Raw genomic sequence first — 14,678 nt, forward strand, 5'->3', positions numbered from 1 at the left:
CTGTAGATCCGCTATTTTCGCCGAATTTTCACCCCAGAACATGGACACTATAGGATTGTATTGTAGCAATGAATTCATGTAGACATAGGCAGGAACCATGTAAAAATGGGGATGACACTAGAATATCCCGAAGCTCCAAAAATATACTAGAGCCTGGCCTGTGACTGCAACTAAATGACCAAGCATGACTGGCATATGAATACATTATGCAGTTGAATACTCAATCTTTTGCGGAATGCAAATGCGTCGCGATGCGACCCATTTGGTTTCAAAGTGGGACCTGAAATACTGTAAGTGTGGATTTATGAAGTCAGATACCCAGGATAAAAAAAAAGAAAACACTTCCCAGGACCCAGAGTAGAGCTGGTTTTCTACTGTGAATGCAGTTAACTAGCTGGTAGAATACAGGCTATTAAGTGTAGATTTTCTTCTTAGACAAACATAAAATTCCCATTAAATGTGTCTGAGCAAAATCAACGATGATAAGAGCGCACGGGGTCCGTACGCTTTTTCGACCAGTCATTGGTCCAACATGCGGAAAACGACCGGATTAAGGTTGGCGAACATGGCCCAGGCCGTAGCGTAACGGTTAAGGTTGGCGAACATGCTCTAAGGTTGGCGAACATGCGCTGCTCCGTGCTTGCGGTTAGAGTTTGAGGTAGGTTGTCATTGTCGGACGAATGACTGGTCACTCGATAGTTCCTAGATCTTGAAATCGGTGGTTCTCAAAGTGTTGAGTTAACATACCGTCACAATAATTTGTAATAATTTTATACTTTGGCTATTAAAAAATAGCAGATATACAAGCTCACAGCGCGTCACCTCGTGTGATTTTTGATCCGCTAATTCTTTTTTTAAGACATGAAAACGTGTGAAACATGAACATTTGTGTGAACAAATGAACATTTTTCAGCTCAGCTCTTTGCTTCTGGAGGTCGATGGCACAAACTATTTTTGAGATGGGAGTCCACACAGCCAAATACATATCATTTTGGGAGTCCCCGGCATGAAAATGTTTGATAACCACTCATTTACGGAATACGTTTGTAGATTTTCATCACATCGAAATCATGCGACGATGGATCAAGCATTGTGGACTTCCGTTGTCACCACGTTTCCCAGCTCCTGTACGGGGTATAGACCTCCCGTCGCGACATTGCGACTATGACAATCCATTCCTGGTTGATGTCTGTTTTGATCTCATGCTGGACATGTTGAACTGGGTTCTCATTCTCACAGTCCGCCTCGAATTCCACGGTGGCGTTATAGTCACTTTCTCGCATGCCTTTTTGGAGGGACAGAGTCCCCCCTTGGAGCGCGCTGCCCTTATGGGTCACACATTTGGGCAGGATGAGCGGACCGTATTTTTCCTGCACTTGCCGCCTTTGTCTGCAGTTTGATTTGTAAATATAGTAGTTTAGTGATTTGTAAATGTATCAGTTTAGTCACTTGTTTTGTATAAATATTGGCACACGACGGGATCCTCTGTGCTGAATGGCCTTCCATATGGCTCTGTACATCTCTGGCAGATTATGAAGCAGATTATGAAGCTAGCAGTGGCCTGGGTCACCACGATGCAAGTTGAAAAACACTTTTGTCTGTTGTGGCTGCAGTGTAAATTAAGAAAACATTAGGATTAACCCAAGAATAGATTTTTGTTGTTGTATGTCCTCATGGGCCTGGAGTAGTAGCCTACCTGGGGCCTATTTCACGAAACTTGGATTAGAGATTAAGCCGGGCTTTAACACATATCCTGGCTTAATATATCCTGGATCAGTGCTTAACCGGTTTCATGAAAGCTGGTTGATCTTGCCAGATTAACTTAACCAGTTAACCTGGATATGTTGAGGCTTGATTCGGTTTCATGAAAGTGATGCTACATAAGTTACCATGGAAACTAATGCTTTGGACTTAGCCTGCTCCGGACCAGGCTAACAGCCAGGTTTAACCTAATCCTGATGTCTTTACTGTTCATTAAGCAGTCAAACTGATCACAAACCAATGATGTTTTCCAGATTCATTCAATTATTATGTGTTTATGTTGCCTTATTTGTATCGGTCTGCATTAAAGGACTAATTTAAGCACTATATAAAATCAAATAACCAAAATATATAGGCTGCACAACATCATGACAGCTTGTGAGCTTGTAGATCAGCTGCTTTTGGTGAATGTTCCCCATGAATAGGTTTGCTGTCGTGCAAGTGCACGGTTAAGAAGAATTATTATATTATATTATATTATTTATTATTTTTTTTGTAAAAGTGAAAACCACTAAATATTACCATTACTCATTGTTTTACAACATATTACCATTGTAACGTTTCACCCACTACTAGTCCTACATACTTACACCTAGAAACCCCATTCAAACCTATTTAGGTTCATCCTACGGTGGACATGTGTGCCTGAAAAGGAATCTTTGAAATGTTTCATAGTTTTAGAAATATAGTGCTTTCAAATTTGAGACATTTATAGGCAGATAGTGGCACTTAAAAAAATCACTTTCACCTAGAAACTCCATTCACACTTTGTAAAATTCAGCTTACTGTGGAGACACATGCTGGAACTTTTTACTTTGAAATGTTTTGTAGTTTCTGAGTTATTTAACTTAAACGCCCAATGCATTCTCAATGGCAATAGCACAAACTTTGGCATGCTACATGAACCCATGACCCGGCCCTGTCTGGGCAACAACCCCCTTCCCCAAAGGTAGCTCCCTCAGAGGAGGGAGTTATGGCCATATATCACAATGCGACAATATCATTATGCTTACAATATTAAGAATTCTGTTTTAAGTTAATAGTAGTGGTAAAATGTAAACTATATTTTTGGGGTAGTTAATCATTCAGTCTATCCACTATTGAGAGTATGTTCTCTCTTTAATTACAGCAGCAATATTTATTTTAGAAGCTTAAGTCCTTGTATCAGTAAGTCTTGAATAGATTAGTAAAGATAATGTGATATACAGAAGGGGGCTGTAATGCAACTATTAAGGATGCAAACTGCCTTAATACCCCATGAAGAAGAAGGATCAGTAAATCTGTGATCCACATAAGGGGTCTAGAGACAAAAAGCCAGACTGTCTATTAAGCCAGGCTTGCTGATCCCGGCTCGCCAAATCCACCAATTCTGAGCCTCGCTTGGCTTTAGTGGAACGGAATAAACCAGGCTGTAAAGATCAGGATTTAAAAAGCCTGGCTTTGGCCTAAATCCTGGATTAGTTAATCCAAGTTTCGTGAAACAGGCCCCTGGAAGAGGAAGGGCTGCATTCTACTACGTACTGCGATTATTTATGATATACAGGGACATGCACACATAGACATCAAAAGGGGGCTTCGGGGCCCTTTCCAGGCCACGAATGCAGCATTTACTATGGTGAAGGAAATGCACATGCCCCTCCTTTCCATGCCAGGGCAGCATTCAGTTAACCTGACGCTGCCAGATCCAAGAAGCTTGCTACACAAATTTGTTTCACAGCTTATTGGGATCTGGGATCGCGGAAGCAAATTCGATGACGGGGCTGTTCCTTTTTTTCAAGATACTTGGTAGATGATTGGATGGGACCGTCTGTCTATCACCGTGTGGGCGTGCAAACACAACCAATCATATTGACGTGTCTATATAGTTTCACATCCGGTTTCGCACATATCCCGCCCTTAGCTCACGCTGATTGGTCCGGTACGGAACGGATTTTTGTCAGCTCAACTGCCTGAGAGATCCCAGATGAGTGCTGTGTTGGGGAACATGGTTACCCAATACCGCCCTCATCTGGCAGCGTCAGGTTAGCATTCAGTCTCCTGAACTTGAACTGAAGCATTTCGCGATGAAGCAATGTCGTTTAGAAATCCATGTCGTTACACCGCATCTCCACAAGCTAAAGAGTGCTGGGTTGCGCCCCGAAAATAGCTGATCTACAAGCTCTCAACGCGTCGCAGCGCGACGCGTTGTGAGCTTGTAGATCTGCTATTTTTGTGGGCAAAAGTGCCCTCTCGAACACTCTCTGCACGTCCCTGGTGATATATACTGTGATACATGTGGAATACTTCCTGGAGGTGGAATTCCAACCGTTACCATTTGCTGAATTTGTTTGAATAAACATGCGAATGATTTGCAGTCCTGAATAACCACTGCAGACAGGTCGGTCAACAAAGAATCAAGAGAACAGATTCACTACGTGTCTTATTGCAATTAAAACTATTTAAGGAGAGATACAATGTTTCAGCTGGAAGACAACCCGCAGGTACAGTATGGAAAGAGAAACACTGTATCCTTCATTGACATGATGTACGGTAATGTCCCTTGTGCTTTTCTAGATAAGAGTACCAGCATAAAAAAAACCTATTTAGAGAAGACGGCTGGACAGTGAAGGTGGATGAATACAGAATTACGTGTATTGTGATTTAAGAAAAACCTTGCACCAGAGTTAGCTACAAGCCGTCTACAGGTCCTGGGCGAAACTAACACAAGCTACAGAATACCATCAAATTCAGCACCTTTTGTATCACGGCTAGTCAAAGTTGATTTAGTTGTTTTAATTGCAATTAACTGGACCAGCGCTAGTGCTGTAGTGGCCGCTAGCTCACCAGTGCCAGACGTTTTTGAAAAAGAAACTCCTAAAATGACCGACAATCAGTTTCGGTTTCAAACACTAGTAAACGTCGGCTAGCTTTTTCACAGGAGAGGAGAGGTGATCGGATTGGGGAAATAATAGTTTTTGGCACATTGTCAAATTAAGCTCTAATCAAGCCCCTACTATCGCATTTTGAACATATTATGAGCCATAATGCACATAAAGAACGCGAGCATAAATTGCTAAAACGTTTTTTCCCCCGGATCATGGGGAATAAAACAAATCTGTGGATGTCATCGATTGCAAAGGTAAATTAATCTCGTTCTCTCGGGGGGCGGCGCTGAACCAGTTAAGAGCCAGAGTGAGCAGGTCCTCTTTCATATTGCGTTTGGAGGGTGAACCACAACCACAGGCCTATACCCAGAGGGGCGGGTCCCCATCAGGGGTCAAAACTAGAGGATGTGTGGGTCCTAACCAGAGGGCGTCTCCCCAGAGTCACTGTCATCAGAGCACCTCGCTGGACAGACCTCTGGCAGAGCCACCAGAGACGAGTCTGCCTGAATGTCCTCCTCGTCGGATTGGACCAGAGGCGTGTCACTCCCCTCGCTGGCTGCCTCTTCCTCCCGGCCCCCTGCCGTGTCCTGGTTGGCTGCCGGTGTCTCTGTGGGAGGGGCCTGGCTGGTGGAGCCTCTGGGAGATTCTGAAGACCAAGACTCGGGATCGGGACCTGTTTGACGCGGAATGCTCGGGTTAGTGAACTTAGGGGCAGCTTCACACCGAGCCCGATAGAATCGAACTGTTCCCGAAATACGATTGCCTGGTCGCCGCTGGCCATGATTCGCATTGGCCTTTTAGTACGGATGGCTTTCCCATTGCAGCGATCCGTATCCAGAGTACACTTCAATCCCGATCCGGGACCCATAGTGTGAATCTGCCCTAACCCGCTATAGCTATATATTTCAGTGTGAAGTAGAAGTCTGCAACCCCATGAAGGGAAACAAATTAATTAGGACATTGATCATTGATTGATTGATTGATTGCAAATTGTATTAACAGTTTGTAGAATGGGGGTACAGTTCAAGGAAAGTACAGGTCAATAAGTACAGGTCAATACAAAATCTGCTGAGAGGCTAAAACCAGAAGAAGCACTAAGACTTGTGTCAAGGAATCCTGGAGTGAAACATTTAAGAAGCACCTCAAGGCAGCTGTAAAACACAGCTGTGGTTTACTGTGTTTTCTTCCCTCTTGTTATAGCTTTGATTACCTGTTGTAAATCCTTATTGCCTTAGACTTTCCCATGAATGGGCTAGGGGTTGGACTTCTTCTTGAGTATAATAAGACTGTGTTTTCACATATGTGGTGTGACACACGGCTGTGGGTTTCCAATACATGTCAATCGTGGATATGTTGAATGTAAGTTTGTGTGCTCTCCTTGATGGTACCTCAATAATAATTACTCAATCTCTAAAACGCTTCTCTTGCCTCAATTGATTGTCTCTTTACTGACTGAGTTCCCGATAAAGATTTCATGGACACTTGTTTACATAAGGGTCATGCATTTTCAATTAATCAAAGACAGTCATGAGAAGCAGGGACATGCGTATCTCCTGATTATGTGAGATAATCGCAAATATCTTTGTAAAACCACCACAGATGTTTCCATCCATTTGTGTAGGTCCATCTGTTCATCTTCTAAATTGGCTATTTTGGATGTTTTTTAAAGCATAACATAATTAAATTGCTTTAAATTGCTTACATCTATCATCTATCAGTACGTGGAATGCCCAGGTGATAATCTACCTTTATATGGAAGGCATAATGAGCTAAATTTACTTTTTTTTTCTGCCTGTACTACATTACACTACATTTCAAATGTAAAGTGTGTTATAAATAAAATGTATTATTATTATTAAAAGAAACCCCAACAGGGTCAAGCAGAACCGACACACCATTCACATTCACTATATATTATACCCTGCTGGCTACGTACAAACACAAATCTATCATAAATCAATCTAATCTATGAAAGTGTTGATTTTTTAAATAACACATTGTTACAGGAAATAAATAGAATGCCTTGATTTACCAATCGGAGAGTATTCAACACAATTGTACAATAATTAAATATGCCAGTCATGCTGGATCAGATAGTTGCAGTTACAGGCCAGGCTTGGGTTCCATTTTATGCCTGTGCAGTGAAATGTTTTACTGGGTGTTTTACTTTTCTTTTTTTGGGCAGTTTCTGCTTTATTTAGATTAGAACAGCAGAGGGCAGTAGAGGGGGAAGCTGTGAATCAGTTTTCTTTGGACATTTTGTCCATTGCTTTAATTATTTGGGTTAGAATACTTTTAATTCACTCGACCTCCGCCTCTGTGCCCCATTTGTTAATAAAAAGGTTTGAGAGGTTTGTAGATCTGCTATTTTTCAATAGCTAAAGTATAAGATAATGCTTAGTTAAAACTCCAAAAGGGGTTCCCGCCCAGAATGGGCTAACAACTGTGGCTTGAGGCTTCTCAGACTTCTTTCAGTTCAGCACTGATTAACATATTTTTGGACAAACAGTAATACATATTGTGGATAAAAGCTTGCAAATGATCTCTGGCGATGATCGGTACAGTGGTTAGCTAGATAGACAGACAGACAGACAGACAGACAAATAAAATAAATTAAAAAAGGGATATTTTACCACAAAAAAAAAATGGATACTGACCCAGTGTTTGGGGAAACGGCTTGGCCCCTACCAGTGCCACATAAAACTAAATCCAACACAAAGTTGAACGGAGAAGGGGCTTACCTGAGGTGAGTGATGATGCGGTGCTGATATCATCTCCTGTAGAGTTGAGGAAGTCATCTAGAGCCTCCTGGTCAGAGACATCAGTCACAGTCACCTGGTCCAAAGCGCACACCTGACTGCCTGTTGACTCTACACAGTACACACACACACCCACGCATGCGCGTGAATCGCTGCCCTCCACACGTAGCATCAGGGTCTTCAGCTGTATAGTGTTGTTAGCTAAGATGTTTGCTTCTTGGCGTGACCCTGGGTTGGCTCCCACAGCGACAGTTTGCTTGCCACTAGTTCCCGGAGGACTGAAACGGTGCCCTTGCCAGACTCACTACTGCCCTATATACAATGCGTTTTCATCAAGGCCACTAAATTGCCACATAGGCATGACTCAACTCTCACCTTTTAGTCCTCTTTAGGGCCTAACGTCACTGAGTGATGGACCACGCCATTCCTACCTCTGAGTTGGAGGTATCCAGTAGACAGGTACTGTTCCATGTCCTGGTGGAACGCCTCCTCGTAGATCTTCTGTCGCTCCTTCAGTTTGTGCTGCGTCGCCTGCTCCAGCTCAGCTACCTTCTGGGCGTGCTCTGCATCCAGCTCCACTGCAACCAGGAAGCAAAAAAGAGGATGACGTCACCCTTCCATGTGTCCGTCAATGGCGTTGTGGTTAGGAGTCGGACCAAGAGGCCAGCTAGGCACTCCAATGTTGAAGCGCTGGGCCCTAGTGGTAAGAGGAAGGACTGCAGGCGGACCCGTGGATTCATGACGAGGAAACCCTGTGCAGCTGGGCTTTAACATTGAGCGCTCAGTTGCACTTCCGCATTGCGGAAATGCGCCCAAAAAGGCGGAAATAGACAGTCCCTCCGGCGGCTTCAAAACGCCACTGAGCAACTTCCACTGACATGAATAGCGGAGGGGCGGAGCTTCGCGCCAGTTCAGTCTCTATCCTTTTAATACTCTATGGTTAGGACGCACGCTTACATAAAGAACAGAAACCTGTCAAGACTTTTTATATATATATCTTTTTGGTAAATTAATGCCTGTATTTATCAAGTGTTTAACCAGCTCAGTGCCCTTGTGGTTAATAGTGACTGTGCTATAACAGGAAAGGGAGTAAGAGAGATGGGATGACATGCAGCAAGGCAGACGATAGCCTTATTCCAGGTGAACCACTGCAGAACGTCTTGCGTTAATGCTTTCTATCATGGTTTAAATCAAAGTGAAACAAGTGTTGGGTGTGTGACGGACGTAGCCGTTCGCTCACCTTTCAGAGACTCCAGCTCCTTCCTGTTAAAACACAACAGAACGATTTGAAACAATGCCATTCATACGAGTCAGGGAGGTTAGAACATGCGATGACGGGACACAAGGCCATTCATATGGTACCATCAAATGATATCAGGAGAATGTCATTCACACAGTGTCTGGGAAGCTAGAACAAATCATGTCAGGAGTCCTATTCTTAATTTGTATTTAAAGTATATTCTTGCTGGTCTTTGGAGGGCAGTATGACCATCTTGCACTACTACTGTATTAATACATCTAAACACAACATACATTATACCGTATATAGACTATATTGTATAGACAGCTGATGAAGCAATATTACACGAGAGGGGGTGGTTTAACGTCATTAATGCACTTCTGTGTTGCTTTCGGAACAAGCCCGCAAACCACCCCCTCGAGTGTAATATTGCAATTATACAACAGTAAAACTAAGAAAATCGCTGAAAAAAAACATATATTTTTTTAATGACAGATGTACTCACTACGACCACAAATGTCCCAAGAGACTAGCTAGTCTAGCCACCGAGTTTGCTGCGAACTATTTGTTTTGATTAGGTGTGGAGTGGTGTTTGTTTGAACCACGGCTAGAAGGCTGTTTCAACAAATCAGATTTCTTCCTCGAAACGACCCGTTGTGTAATTGTATTTATGTACCGTCTACCGCGCCATGCATAAAGTCTTATATCTACTGGCTGTTCTTTTGCGGTGCGTGGCTACCATCTACAGCGCCATGCGTGCGACGGGCCGGTGTCGGGTCTGGTCGGGTGCACTACCTCTTCTTCTTCTTGTAGTTCTCCAGCTGGTTGAGGTGATGCTGCTTGAATCTCAGCTGGTCACACTGGCAGCACAGCGTCTCCAGGTAGACCAGCCTGCTCTCCATCTCCTCAAAGTCTCCTTCTAAATGGGCTGCACGTACACACACACGCATGCACACGCACACACATACACATACACATACAGTCATACACACACACACGAAATGTTTATTTATGTCCGCATAATCAGAAGTACAGGAATACCATGTACAAAGAAGGACATAAACACTGCCAACAATGTGAATAGAAGGCAAAACATTGTTACATACAGTATAGTTGACATACTGTACTTGTCAGACACAGCAGACATCAAAGTCGTAAAGTACGATGAGTCACACACGTTACCGCAGTGAAATTTGTTCTCCGCATTTGACCCATCTCTTGGAGCGGTGAGCCGCAGCGTGCGCAGCCCTCTGCAATCATTAGTTGATTTGACTCCCCAAACCAACCCATTGTTTTTGGTATGACCCGGCAGGGGATCGAACCCCCGACCTCCCAGTTTCAGGGCGGACACTCAACCCACAAGGCCACTGTCTGGACATAAATCCTGGATAAAGGAAACAGCGTCTCCTCCAAATTGAGCGGCTTCCTATAATGGCTGATACTGAGCAGTACCTTGCTAACTGCTTGGCCCTCCTTTTGGAGAGGCCGGCCATTTGTAGGCCCCTCACAACCAACTTGTGCACAGGCTGCCAAAGATTAAAACTAAAAGTTTGCATCACATCACACACACACTGAAGTCAAATATATCAGGCAACTTTCTGCTGCCTAAAAACTAAGCCTTAGAAGCCTCTCGCTCTCTCTCTCTAACACACCAGCAGCGGGTGTCGTGTGTGTACGGTGCCTACCTATCCTTGTCGTGATGGTTTCTAGTTCAGTGATAAATGTAGGCAAGGTGTGGAGTTGCTCCTGGAGCTGTGACACCGACGTTCTCCTCCTCTCACTGTGCGCCGACAGCATCACCACCTCACCATCTACCGCCTGGATGAGAGAGAGACAGAGAGAGAGAGATAAGCTGACATCCTGATTCATACTGTAATAAAACAAATCAATATTATTGTAAATGAACCATCATCCTGTGATAAATTACGTGGAACGGCATACTCGCCGATACCAGCATTTTGGGCAGTATCGGCAGCTTTTTCGATAATATCGGAAAACAATTCTAAAGACTAGAAACCAGCTATGAAAGGATAGAACAGAATTATAGTCAGATATATACCTCTGCAGCCTGAGCAGAGTCCTTTGTTCTTTTATGGAGCAACATCCAGCTGTCCTCATACCTACACACACACACACACACACACACACACACACACACACACACACACAGCAAATTAATATAATATACAGACAGATACAACTGAGGTGGTATTTGTTGACTGAGTGTACCGTGTGTGTGTGTGTGTGTGTGTGTGTGTGTGTGTGTGTGTGTGTGTGTGTGTGTGTGTGTGTGTGTGTGTCTGGGAGTTAACCTGCTGAGGAGATCCAGTCCAGCAGTAAAGTGAGGAAGATTTTCTTCAAATCTAACAGAAAAACAGAACAATCAGAAACTAACTATGTCCTGCCTGTTATTTCATACACAGTGACCTGTCCTGAATTGCATGGTAACATCACGTTGTCTGCACACGCACACACACACACACACACACACACGCCTAATCTATACTCACCGTGGCCTCCTTTTAACTTTGGCATCTTTAGACTTGTCCCCCAAGGTCTTGATACTGTGAGGAAGGAATTAAGACTTCAAGCATGTTGTTCTTATTTGGTCACTCACAACACATACTTTCCTTCCTTTAACAACTTAACCCCTATACCTTTACCTATACGAGTATGTCTCTTTTCTGTTTTGGCACTACATTAAATATCTTCAATTAAAATAGCTGATCTACAAGCTCACAATGCATCATGTGGGCTATTTTCTGCGAAGGTTTCCCCCATAATACGGATGCTGGGGTTTAAGAGGTTTAAAATAAACTTTTACCTGGCAGACTATAGTAACATGTTTCTTTCAAACAAAAGCCTGTGCATTGTATTTTTTCCTTGAAGTCAAGTTGAGATGAATGGCACTTGACAGGGATGAGTAAGACTTTTTAGAATAAAGAAAATAGCAGCAATAATAATAACCCTGGTTGGGACAGAAAAACTGTCTGACCCCCCACCCACCCACCCACCCATACCCCATGACTGTCAGCTGAGACCAATAAACTCCTGCTAGTCTTAGCTATAGCAGCAGAGCTATAGCAACACATACTGAACGTCCGTGGATAATGGCAATGTGACATTTTCAATTAAATTTCAACACATATATACCTTAAATCTTACTTAACTAATCAATTCATATTATGATTTGATATGCAATTGGCTTTAGTGCCAACTGCATGTATACTGCTGACAAACTCAATGTGTACACAAACCCCAATGACGGTTAAGCTACTGTTATGCCCCAACAGTATAAAACCAACAATGCATTTACATTTTATAATGTATATCATGTACCGTGTAAACTGACAAGCGTCGATAAACAGAATACAAACCCAGAAGTGAAATCCTGTTGGACCGTCTGAAGCCTTTCTCTGAAATTCTCAAACATAATTCCTTCCTCTGTTTTTTAAGAGACTAACGTTAGCTAATGATAATAATCTTAGCGTGTGCTAAAGTTAAACCATCTTTAACTTTTACACGTACTATAGTAGTATTGGTCGTAAATAAGAGTAAACATTTATATATCGAGAGCCTGCTGCAGTATTGGTTTATAAACGCTGTCCGTCATACAACCTGCACATAAGCAGAGGCACTTCCGCTTCGGACATTCAAAATAAAAGCACAGTTAATACGTTTAAAATTATTTAAAAAAAATAAGTCTTACTGTGTTAAATATCTATACATCCATATCCCCACCATGATGTACATTCAAACAAGCAAATGACCTCAATACAGTCTCCTTTTCTATCAATAGAACATCTCTGCTCTGTTAACATTTTGTTAGAAAAGCTAGCCAAAGCCATCAAAATGTAATATCTCTCTTTCAATGTTTGTATTCGATTTTCTCAATTATTGACATTACATTACAAAGACGTACATAAAACAAAAACAAAACAAAAAAACAAAAGACAGAATCAACAACATGCCAGCAAATAATACAATACAGAAAAAAGTAGCAGTCAACTAGGCCTATACTCCCATCAGTTGAACTCATACTTTATATACACTCCCATCATACAGTTGAACTCATACTTTATATAGGGGAGGATGGGGGAAGATGAACCGTCGGGTAAGTTGAACCACCCCCTGTATCTTTAAAACTACACACATGAGTTGTCATGTGACCTCAAAATCAGGACACACCCACCATTTCAACCTGACTGTGAAGATGAGAGACACATGGACAAAGTGGAAAGTACATTTATACACAAAAAAGTTTTTTTTGCTGGTCAAAGTAAAAAAATAAACTTTTCTGGAATAATCATTTTTATATTAAAGCAAAAGCACCCAGGTCTAAACTTATATATCATGCATGTTGGTGATATACCAATGTATAAAACCCATGTGAATCATTTATCTAAACATTATCCTGGAGCATTAAGCTAGCCATGTTTTGTCAAAAAGTGGCCATGGGGCAAGTTGAACCAATTCCTTGGGGTAAATTGAGCCAATTTTCTTAATGTGAATCACCATTCATATTTTTGTATTAAGTATTAGCTACTCAAATTATACTGAATGACCTTTAATTTGGATGTTTGCAAATGTTTGCAAATTTGCTATATTGTATTAACAATATTGCAAATATTATAAGGTTCTGAATAACAAACTTTATTTAATTGTCTTTATATTGTTTAAATAATAAATAAACAGATAAATAAGACTATTTGCAAAAGGGAAAACTGTTATTAAATTATTTTCAATACGTGAATACATTATCTGTTCAAGTTTAAGCTCTTTACATTAAAATATCATGTGGTTAAATTTTGGATCAACTTACCCCTTACCTGGGGCAAATTGAGCCACTTTTTTTTTTTTTTTTGAAAAGGTCATATTTTCATGGCCCTTTGTCATAGCTGCTTACTCATCATTTCAATTGATAGAGGACATCCTGAAATATGTGTAGATCATTAGATTTGACTGCCATCTCATTTTGCCTTGCTTCCAGGACAACTTAAGTAAAAAGTGGTTCATCTTCCCCCATCCTCCCCTACACTCCCATCATACAGTTGAACTCATACTTTATATATAACTCCCACACCATTTCTTTGACTATGCATGCACCTCTTGGTACCACAGCACCTCAAAGGCCCTTAAAACAAGGCTCCAGACCTCCCAAAACAAACTGGTCAGGCTCCTACTTGGCCTCACCCCAGCTCTGGACAGGCTGGAATGGCTCCTCTTCTTGCAATAGGTGACCAATCTCTAACAAAGTCAGTAAGATTGCCTCTTAATACATATAACCTCTCCATTGGCAGTATCGACATGAGTTTTCCGTACCATAATTTTATGTCAGGGGGATCCTCATCTAACCATTTTTTTGTAGAATTGTAAGCCGTGCAACATAATTATATAGGGCTATTCGTAAAATGTATCTACATTTACATTTAAAGCACTACCCAGAACATGTTGGATCATATTTACTGCGTATAGCTGGAGTTACATGTAACCTGTGAATGATCTTGTACTGTACGTGTCTGTGTTCTGTTAGAGCTTGTAATTTGTTTTGCATTTAAGATTCTTTTCCACGTTTTATCATCAATTTGGCACCCAAAATCCTCTGCCCAGAATGTTTTACTACTTATATTTAGGGTTTTAATGAACATTTGAGAGTATAGGCCTATAGCTTATCACCGTCTTCCTCTTCCTTAAGGAAGAGGCTTTCATTATGTGTTCCAAATTGTTTTCCCTCGTCTCTTTTGTAAAATGATACAGATTGTAGATAGGCCTACCTGAAGAATTGTACTTGAAGCAAATTAAATTCATTCCTTTTAGTAACTCAAAAGAAATATCATGGATCATATTCGTTGCCGTCAGAGCTCCAAGTTTTTTCGCGCATTTATGCTCTACTTGGTCACATGAGCAAAAACAGATTTACAATGTCAAGTGTCGCATCGTAATGTGCTGCGAGTTTGTAGATTAGCTACTTTATTTTGTGAAACTGTGGTACCGGTAATTGTGTCTGAGTTTTATAAACATTGGACGATTTGAAAGCATTAACAGGACAATTGT

At 41.7% G+C, this 14,678-nt stretch overlaps 1 protein-coding gene across 1 annotated transcript; it reads right to left on the minus strand.

Annotated features, from left to right (window-relative positions):
- Window positions 1–3,785: 3,785 nt before the first annotated feature.
- On the minus strand, window positions 3,786–12,240 carry dtnbp1a (dystrobrevin binding protein 1a). The gene is made up of 10 exons (XM_083760552.1): window positions 12,002–12,240; window positions 11,135–11,188; window positions 10,937–10,987; window positions 10,684–10,744; window positions 10,310–10,442; window positions 9,420–9,552; window positions 8,625–8,647; window positions 7,816–7,962; window positions 7,367–7,495; window positions 3,786–5,298 (listed from the first exon to the last, which is right to left on the minus strand). The coding sequence occupies exons 1-10, from the start codon at window positions 12,055–12,057 to the stop codon at window positions 5,042–5,044; spliced, it is 1,044 nt and encodes a 347-aa protein (XP_083616678.1). The 5' UTR covers window positions 12,058–12,240; the 3' UTR covers window positions 3,786–5,041.
- Window positions 12,241–14,678: the final 2,438 nt, after the last annotated feature.

The sequence above is a fragment of the Protomyctophum parallelum genome (genome assembly GCF_964188405.1).
Source record: "Protomyctophum parallelum genome assembly, chromosome: 3".
In the NCBI taxonomy this organism is placed as follows: Eukaryota; Metazoa; Chordata; class Actinopteri; order Myctophiformes; family Myctophidae; genus Protomyctophum; species Protomyctophum parallelum.